The sequence below is a fragment of the Lactuca sativa genome, chromosome 8 (assembly GCF_002870075.4).
Source record: "Lactuca sativa cultivar Salinas chromosome 8, Lsat_Salinas_v11, whole genome shotgun sequence".
NCBI classification, from domain to species: domain Eukaryota; kingdom Viridiplantae; phylum Streptophyta; class Magnoliopsida; order Asterales; family Asteraceae; genus Lactuca; species Lactuca sativa.
Window position 1 is genome coordinate 118,413,234 of NC_056630.2, and position 8,715 is coordinate 118,421,948.

The 8,715-nt window shown below is 32.3% G+C and overlaps 2 protein-coding genes and 1 long non-coding RNA gene across 3 annotated transcripts; 1 reads left to right on the forward strand and 2 right to left on the reverse strand.

Annotated features, from left to right (window-relative positions):
- Nucleotides 1–921: 921 nt before the first annotated feature.
- On the forward strand, nucleotides 922–2,175 carry LOC111902015 (uncharacterized). The gene is made up of 2 exons (XR_002853654.3): nucleotides 922–1,232; nucleotides 1,978–2,175. It is a non-coding gene; the product is annotated as an uncharacterized LOC111902015 (long non-coding RNA).
- Nucleotides 2,176–2,966: 791 nt separating this feature from the next.
- On the reverse strand, nucleotides 2,967–4,845 carry LOC128125827 (uncharacterized). Its single transcript, XM_023897878.3, has 5 exons — nucleotides 4,616–4,845; nucleotides 3,984–4,222; nucleotides 3,756–3,868; nucleotides 3,536–3,676; nucleotides 2,967–3,298 (listed from the first exon to the last, which is right to left on the reverse strand). Exons 1-5 carry the CDS (start codon nucleotides 4,767–4,769, stop codon nucleotides 3,034–3,036), a joined length of 912 nt encoding a protein of 303 aa, XP_023753646.1. The 5' UTR covers nucleotides 4,770–4,845; the 3' UTR covers nucleotides 2,967–3,033.
- A 625-nt stretch (nucleotides 4,846–5,470) lies between these two features.
- Nucleotides 5,471–7,562, reverse strand: LOC111902007 (uncharacterized). Its single transcript, XM_023897876.3, has 5 exons — nucleotides 7,285–7,562; nucleotides 6,721–6,959; nucleotides 6,357–6,469; nucleotides 6,129–6,269; nucleotides 5,471–5,897 (listed from the first exon to the last, which is right to left on the reverse strand). The coding sequence occupies exons 1-5, from the start codon at nucleotides 7,442–7,444 to the stop codon at nucleotides 5,621–5,623; spliced, it is 930 nt and encodes a 309-aa protein (XP_023753644.1). The 5' UTR covers nucleotides 7,445–7,562; the 3' UTR covers nucleotides 5,471–5,620.
- Between the last annotated feature and the right edge of the window lie 1,153 nt (nucleotides 7,563–8,715).

The following is an 8,715-nucleotide window of genomic DNA, read 5'->3' on the forward strand; positions in this document are numbered from 1 at the left end:
GAACATGTATTAAGCGAGAAAGAAAAAATATGAAGTTTTCAATATGTAGCATCTTCTATTATTTAAACTTTTCCTATAAATGTGATTAAAGAACAAATAAATAATATTAAAATTAGTGTAACTAGTTTTTGACAAACTATAATTTAATAGTATAATTTAGGGTTACTCTTGATTTCTTAATTGATTTTTTAAGAGAAATCACATAAATAATCCAAACCTATTTTTATAATTAGATATTTCATATACAAAAAAGATTTTATATAGCAAAAATAAGATTTTTATGTGAAAATATGTTTTTTTTTTTTTTTTTTTGTATAAATATGAGTTTTAAAGAAAAAATATATTAGAACAAACTTTTGAGAAAAAAAGTTGTAAAGAAAACTAAAGTTAGGATGAATTCATAATAAAATTCTAAAATTTGGGCAAAAAGGGTAAATTTTGGACCAAATTTGTAAAAAATTTAAAATCTGGGCTAAAAGTGTAAATTTTGGACCAAATTTGTAATAAATTTTGAAATCTGAGCCGAAAATGTAATTTTTGAAAGTTTGATGACCTGTTGACCGAGTCAAAGAGTTAAATTGAATACGATTACCGGTATTTGGAACTTAATTGAATAAAAAAAATATATAAGGGCTAAATTGATTATGAGGTCAATATATAGAGACTTTATTGTAGTTTTCTCGCATAAATATATTATCTTAATACATAAACATTTGGGTTAACACATAATTATGATATAAAAGCAACAAATAAAGAATAAATAAATAAACAAATAATTACATAAAAAAGCAGGACAAAAGTATAAAAAATGAAAAATGACTAACAATTACCTAAAAAAATATTTTATTTTATAAAAGTTAAATATACGATTATGGAAGAGGTAAGACAAGGCTAAAAATGTTAGAATGCAAGACATAGGTACATATCTACGTCTAGAAGATGACGCGTATATCTTTTTATATACGTGGTCTTCTAAAAACAAACAATTTGCGAGACCAAATGGTAACGACTTGGCTACACGGCGCAAGAGGTCAAGAAGATTTTTTTTTTTTTTTTGGTAAAAAAAGAACTTACAGAAAAAAGAAAACAAAACAAAATAAAGTGAATTAGACTTTGGATGTAACAACTTCCATCGTTGCCCCCCACTCACACCGTCGTCTCCACCTCCCTCTTCCACCGTCGTCGTCCCTCCCTTCTCCACCGTCGTCGCCGGATCCCTTCGCATTTGAACGGTATGTTGACTGCTTCTGTTTCTATATTTTTCTGTTGTAATCGAGTATACTAAAATCAAAATTATATGGTGTTGTTTATGTGAAGTGCTTCTGAGATTCGAACATATGGTTGCGGCATTGCTCGTTTACCCGCTACTAAATATTTCTTGATTAATATTAAGTCATTGAGTTGTGTATCCATGTTGAAATCGATTTCATCCATCTTAAATCATTTTTCTAGTTTTGTTTATGGTGAAAATTGAAGCTTTTTTGTTTAATGTTAGGTATGTGATGTGTTTCAAATACCTTCTTCATGTTTATGGTTTGGATTCCCATCATGATCCTCATTCCTTTATCCCGAATCACTATGATTTTGTTGTATAGTCGTTAAATACTTATGTCCTTCCATTTGATTTGAGATTTGGATCAAATTATGTGCTACTTTCTCTTTTCGTTTGCCTTCTTCACCTTTTTTTTAATCTTTTCCATTTTCTAATGTTATTGTTGAAATGATGCTGATTTTCTAGCGTTCTTGCTGAAATGTTGTTGATTTTCTGGTGTTCTTGTTGAAATTCCGTTGATTGATTGTCTCAAAATGTTTTATCTTTTACTAGCACATGAATTATTTGAGGAAATGCTTGAATGAAAAGCCTGGTGATCATTTTCTTTGATGCTTGTAGTAGCGGTGTTTTCAATATCACTTGTGAACCTGTTGCTAGTTACAGTGATGTACTAAAATATATCTTTTGCATTATCACTTGTACAGATGAATATTTAAAGACCAAAAGGGCTATGGATGTTATTGGAATCAGTCATGAATAGCATATTTTTTGCATTAATAGAAGCCTATATATTCATTGTTGTATACTTGTTCTGCTTTTAGATGTTTTTAGTAACATAATTATAGATGTTTTCTTTATATATAATAGTTTCTTATATTCTTTAAGAAGCTATATTTTGTCTACATATTGAATAGATTATAAAGATTATATTTTCATTATAAACTATGTTTTTAATTAAAACAAATATATAGTGTAATAGAGTTTGGTTGGTAGTGTAATGGGTGTGTAATGACATATTGATCCCAAGAAATGACTATGCTATTTTGCTGATTTTATGATGATTTGGTATGCTTGAATTTATCCTGAAAAATAGTTTAGAAGGGTAAATGGTCATTTGTATGGTGTGTATATTTTTTATAATTATTTAAGAAGTTTGTCCGGTTATTTTATAAAACCAAAATATTAAATTCAACCAAAAGTAATACTTAAGGGTAAAATAGTCATTTTTATATTCAACATAATAATTCAGAGGTTCTAACCAAACAACATGTTAAAAATTCAGGCACTCTTAAAAATTCAGACCTCTTAAAAATTCAGATCTTAATAGTTCAGATCCTACCAAACAACCCCTAAGTATATTGCTATTATAGGTAAAAGTTAAAGTAGAATGTAAATATTAGTAAAATGAGTAAAGTATGTTGTTATTTCTTGTGATTTTTATCTTTTTGGTAATTGATTTTTTTTTTTTGAGTTTCCATAAGAAGAAAAAGAGTAAACACGGGCTTTTTTTACTAGTTTATATAAAGAGAAAAATATTGCCAAAAGTTACATATGGATCAAGTCTAAAACTTTCTTCCTTGGGTGTTGCCACGGACCCGAAAGGAGGGGACTCAATTCTTGATCGGTTCAGGAATTATTATTATTTTTAATTGTTTATGCTTAGTATATTTTTCATATTTCATTTGTAATCATATATTTAAACAAAAAATATTACTAGTCAACATACTTGTATTTTTATATGTGTACATATTAAAGAAATTTTACAACTTGAAATGAACCAAAGAGGCTATTTTTGGGGTCATAATCTCCAATAGCCTCTCTGGTTGATCCTTGTAAATCCAATGTCCAGAATCGGAAACAACATAAACCAAGACTTTGCCTCTTGATTCATCACTTTCTCGGCTAGCAAGACTCTCGAGCCTCTCTACCACATCCTGAGTCCACGAGAGTTGGCTTTCAGTACGCACTATAGCTATCTCCATTCCCTTTGGAGTTTCCTCAAGCAATGACCAATAATCACTTTCTCTACAACATACAACCACCCAATCAAATTGTTACGCAAGTCAAAATGTTATATAATTCTACGAAAATTAAGACTTTTTTTTGTAGGCCGCGTATATGGAAAGGACAAGAATGCCCTCATCATCTTTATCAAGGAAGACAGACAATCTCAAAATTTATAGGTTTGGTCCATCATTTCATGATCTAGTCGTTGAGTGCATATTACAATTTACAAGGGTGAGGTGAAAAATTAGGGTTTACACGGCGGATTCGAACAGCTGTATAGCACCATCAATATTGAATGAAAATGTCATGTATTCTCCTGATTTCTTGAGGCTGTTGCTTATCCACTCTGATAAGAACTTTGGAAACCCAAGATCAATCATCTGATTCAACAACCACCTGAAAAAAAAAAAAAAAAAAAAAAAACGTAATTAAAATGTGAATCTTTAAAGATAAAAAGGCGAAATGATGTCTCTACTCTTGTGATGGGAAAAGCGACGGAAGTGTATGCAACTTTTGCAACGCATCCACCAGTTCTTGATATTGACTTTTATCTTCGGCTTTTCCAGGCCCAACATCTATTACCCATACCTGTTTGAAATCCGATTTCGGGTCAAAACAATCACATTGGTTTAGACCCAATATGAAAAGTAAAAACACACAACCAAATATCCAATAACTTGATTTTAAAATGTGATTTTTATACCTGTTTAGGCAATTGTGCTGAATCACCATAATCACCATTAGCACAACTTAAAGCATATTGCAAGGCCACCTTACCACCTAAAGAATGGCCGATAACAACATCTGGCCAATCCCAATCAAGAGATTTCACGAGGTTTGCCAAATCTCTAGCAGCATTTGCAGTGTCATTAGGTGGGGCTAAACCTTCTCGATCAGTTGAGTTCCCATGACACCTCAAATCCACAAGAACCATCCTCCAATCTGCTTACAAATTCAATACGTCACCAAAGAATCTTAATAGACCATAAAAATAGAAATAACAATCTTTTCACTATGTTTTGGGAACCGATCGTTCCATTGAGTTACAGATGAACTATTTAGTAGTACAACTAAACTCCCAATTCTAAAGTGGTCCATAAAATAAAACCTAGAAATCAAAGTCCATATCCTAATCACAAGTGAAGCAATAAAAAGCATGATGATGGCAGTTAGGAACCGGGTCGGGAACTCACTTACAACTCACATGTGTAAGACATCCGATCCGTATCCTCTCTCAGTTGGATGTTGTGTTGCATTATGTACATGCATAGTGTTTTAGGTATTATGTGTGTGCGTGATATGCATTGGATTTAGAGAGAAGAAATTGGAATTAACCAGTAGAGAGAGAAGTAACGAGGGAGTTGGCGAAATCTGCAAAGTCATCTCCGCAACCCAATAAGCCGTGAATTAGAAAGGCCGTGAAACTGTAGGTTTTTTCACTTCCACCGGATGATGAATTGAAGATCTCTTTGAATGCGATAACCGACATTTTAATTGAACCAACAATTTGGGGGAGGAGAACGTTAATATTTTATCTTTGTGCCATGCTTGTTTTCCTTATCATCCATTTTGTGTGATGAGACACACATGTACATGTGGGTCACCAAAAATCTATCCAATCCCTAACTTAAGAAATATCCCAGTTATTAAATATTTTTTCTTTTACCGAAATGATGAAATAATGTAATATTTTGTCTAAATATAATCCCTTCCTTAGACATCTCATAGATGTTACTTTAATTTTAAATTAAAGAAAACGAATATTATTAGTATTCTATAAATTTGATCACGTATATTATAGGAAACGTTATGAATTATATCATATTATTATAACCAGTTATAACCAATATATATATATATATATATATATATATATATATATATATATATATATATATATATATATATTTTGAATCGCAGGTTCATGGTTATATGTTAAAATTCATCAAGTTAGTCAATTCGTTTATACCGATGTTTGAACCGGAGGCCTTCTTTCTAAAAGGCTTCCTCTTCTACCAAATGGGCTAGTCCCATATTGGCATACTATTAAGGCAACCATTTTAAAGAAGTTTGAAAGATTAAAATTAATAATAATTATATATTTTATAAATAAGTAAAACAAATTTGAGATAAATATAATATACATAATAAATTAATAGCAATTTAGTTCAATATAATATCACAAGCAAGTAAGTAACAATTATAACATGTAAAATATTATTATACAAATTCAAACTAAAAGTATATACATTCATAGTTGAAAAACCAATTTGTACAAATGAACTTTAACATCAAATCTGATGTTAATACAAAATATTCAGGTCGGACTAGCTAAAAAGTCTAGTCTAGCTGGTAACTTACAAGTAGAACCAGAGCGGCGATTTTTGGGGTCATAACCTCCAAGAGCCTCTTTGGTTCATCCTTGTAAATCCAGTGTCCGGAACGAGGAACAACATGAACCGAGACTTTGCCTCTTGATTCATCACTTTCCCGGCTAGCAAGACTCTCAAGCCTCTTGACCACATCCGGGTCCCACGTGACTCGGCTTTCACTACGCACTACACATATCTCTATTCCCTTTGGAGGCTCCTCTAGCAACGACCAATAATCACTATTCCTACAAAATACAACCACCATCAAAAATCAAAACTATCACCAAAACACATCTAAAACCAGGACAAGACAAAACAAAATATACTGTGTTTGGCATGCATTAGCTTTTTGTCCCACACAAAAAGGGTTGAACAAATTGGGGCAGGGGCTTAGTCGTATGTTCAAAAGAAAAGACGTGAATGCCCTTCTCGTCTTATAAGGGTAGAATTAGGTTATTGAAAAGTATAAGATTTACCTGGTGGATTCAAACATCTGTATAACACCATCAATATCGAAAGAAAATGTCATGTGTTCTCCAAATTTCTTGAGACTGCTACTTATCCACTCTGATAAGAACTTTGAGAATCCAAGATTCATCAAATGATCTACCAGCCACCTGAAATGTAATCTTTAACTTTAAGAAGATGAAAAAAAAAAGACAATTTTTCAGTTTATGATCAAATAAGGGAAATTAGGTCTCCACTCTTGTGACTGGATGGGAGTCGGAAGTGTCTGTAGTGTATGGAAAGCTTTCTCCATTTCTTCATAATGACTTTTATTCTTGACTTTTCCAGGTACAGAATCCAATGCCCACACCTAATTCAAATCAGCTCAAGGGTTAAAATAACCAGATTCATAAAAGATTGCTGTAAAAAACTGGTTATTGAGATAAATATACAGTTACATAACAAATCTTTAACTTCGAGAACCTGATTGACTAATTATCTTATTCATAATTATGATTATTCAAGTCTCATTAGACATTCATTTGTTGATTTTAAATTGTGATGAAATCGTATTTCATATAATTGACTAATAGTCAAACAGTTCTAATCATACGGTCATACCTGTTTAGGCAGCTGAGCTGAATCACCATAATCACCATTAGCACAACTTGAAGCAAATTGCAAGGCAATTTTGCCGCCAACAGAATGCCCAATGACAACATCTGGCCAAGCCCAATCAAGAGACTTAATGAGATTTGCTAAATCTCTAGCAGCATTTGGTGTGTCGTGAGGTGGGGATAAACCTTCTCGATCAACCGACCTTCCATGGTTCCTCAAATCCACAACAACCATCCTCCAATCTGCTTATAAATTAGATATGTTACCAAGTAATCCTTAAAGAGTAACTATGATTTATTGCTTTACATATGTGATTGATTAGTTGCAGGTGAACTATTCAGCAATATAACAAAATTCCCAATTCTGATTCCGTCCATAAGACATGGAAATCATAATCGCAAAGCAACAGAAAGTAGAAAGTGGAGATCACGATTATGCCTGTTTCTCACATCAGAAAACGAATAGCAAACCGAGTATCGTCAATCCTAGTCGATTCCAGATACTTATCCAGCTAGGTGTAATGTGTGTGTACAAAATGCATTAAATTTAGAGAGAAGAGAGTAGAACCAGTAGAGAGAGACGAAACGAGGGATTTAGCAAAATCTACAAAGTCGTCTCGACAACCCAGTAAGCCATGAATTAGCAAGGCAGTGAAAGTGTAGGGTTTTTCAATTTTATTGGATGATGATGAGGAATTGAAGATCTCTTCGAATGCAATAACCGACATTTTGAAGGATAAATTTTGGTTCTGGAGAACGTTAATCTCTGTGTGTTGCTAGTCATGCCTGTTTTCATAATCATCCCCACCACCGACCGTCCACGAGAGAACAACATGTACATTTTAGTCTTATATTTTTGGAGGTCCTTCGTTCGTAATTTGCTGAAACTAACGATTAAAATTAGGTCTATCAAAATAAACCTAAGCCCGTTCTACCCGATCGATTATTTTCGAATTCGGGTAGAACGGATAACGGGTATGAACATTCGGGTAATAAGTTAACCCGATAATAATATAAGTCGGTTTTTAGGTAATAATATTTATTTTTGGGTATACCCGAATTCGTTTTTTTAAATAATATCGAATATACAATGCATTCGCGTACGCACGCTTCAAATAAAACAAAACCTTTTGTTTCCTTCTTATGAACGACGGCTCGACAGTCGTCGCAAACTTGCAAAGAGAATACGACGTTGAAGCTGAAGTCCTGAACCGTCATCACAATTCTCAGTTTCTCACTATCGCACGACATGACAATTCTCAGTTTCTCAGTTTACCCTTAACCCTCATCGACTCCTCCATTTGTATAGGATTGGGAGAAGTTGGTATGTCTAATTAGAGCTCAGATTGAATATGGAAATGAATATGGCAACATGAAGATGCAAAACTTTTTTTGTTATGTTTAGACTTTTATGTTTTGAGCTGGGTTATGGCTTATGAATTTTACTTTTTTTTGTTATGTTTAGACTTTTATGTTTGGAGTTAGGATACCACTTATGAATTTTACTCTTTTGTTATGTTTAGACTTTTTTTTGTTATGTTTACACTTTAATTATTTAGACTTTTTTTGTCGTGTTTAGACCTATTATTCCATGCTAATCATATTCATGTTTTTTTTATCAAAATTTGGAATTGAATTAAAAAAAAAGTACATAAATATTATAATGATTTATATTGTTATTATATATGTACTTGTTAATTGTATAGAGTATTTTCCTACCTAATTTTTTATTAAACCACCCAACATTTAAAAAAAATATATCAATAAGTGTCATTTAAGAAATTTTCGGGTATACCCGATAATTACTCGACACGACCTCAAACCCGAAAACCCGAATTACAATATAGGTCAGGTATCGGGTATTATTTTCTTAAGGAAATACCCGTTCTACCCGAAACCCGATAATTACCCGTTCGATACCCCTAATTAAAACCTAAAAAACCAATAACTTCATTTTAGCCAATTATATCTATTGAGCTATAAAATCAAATTGTTAACT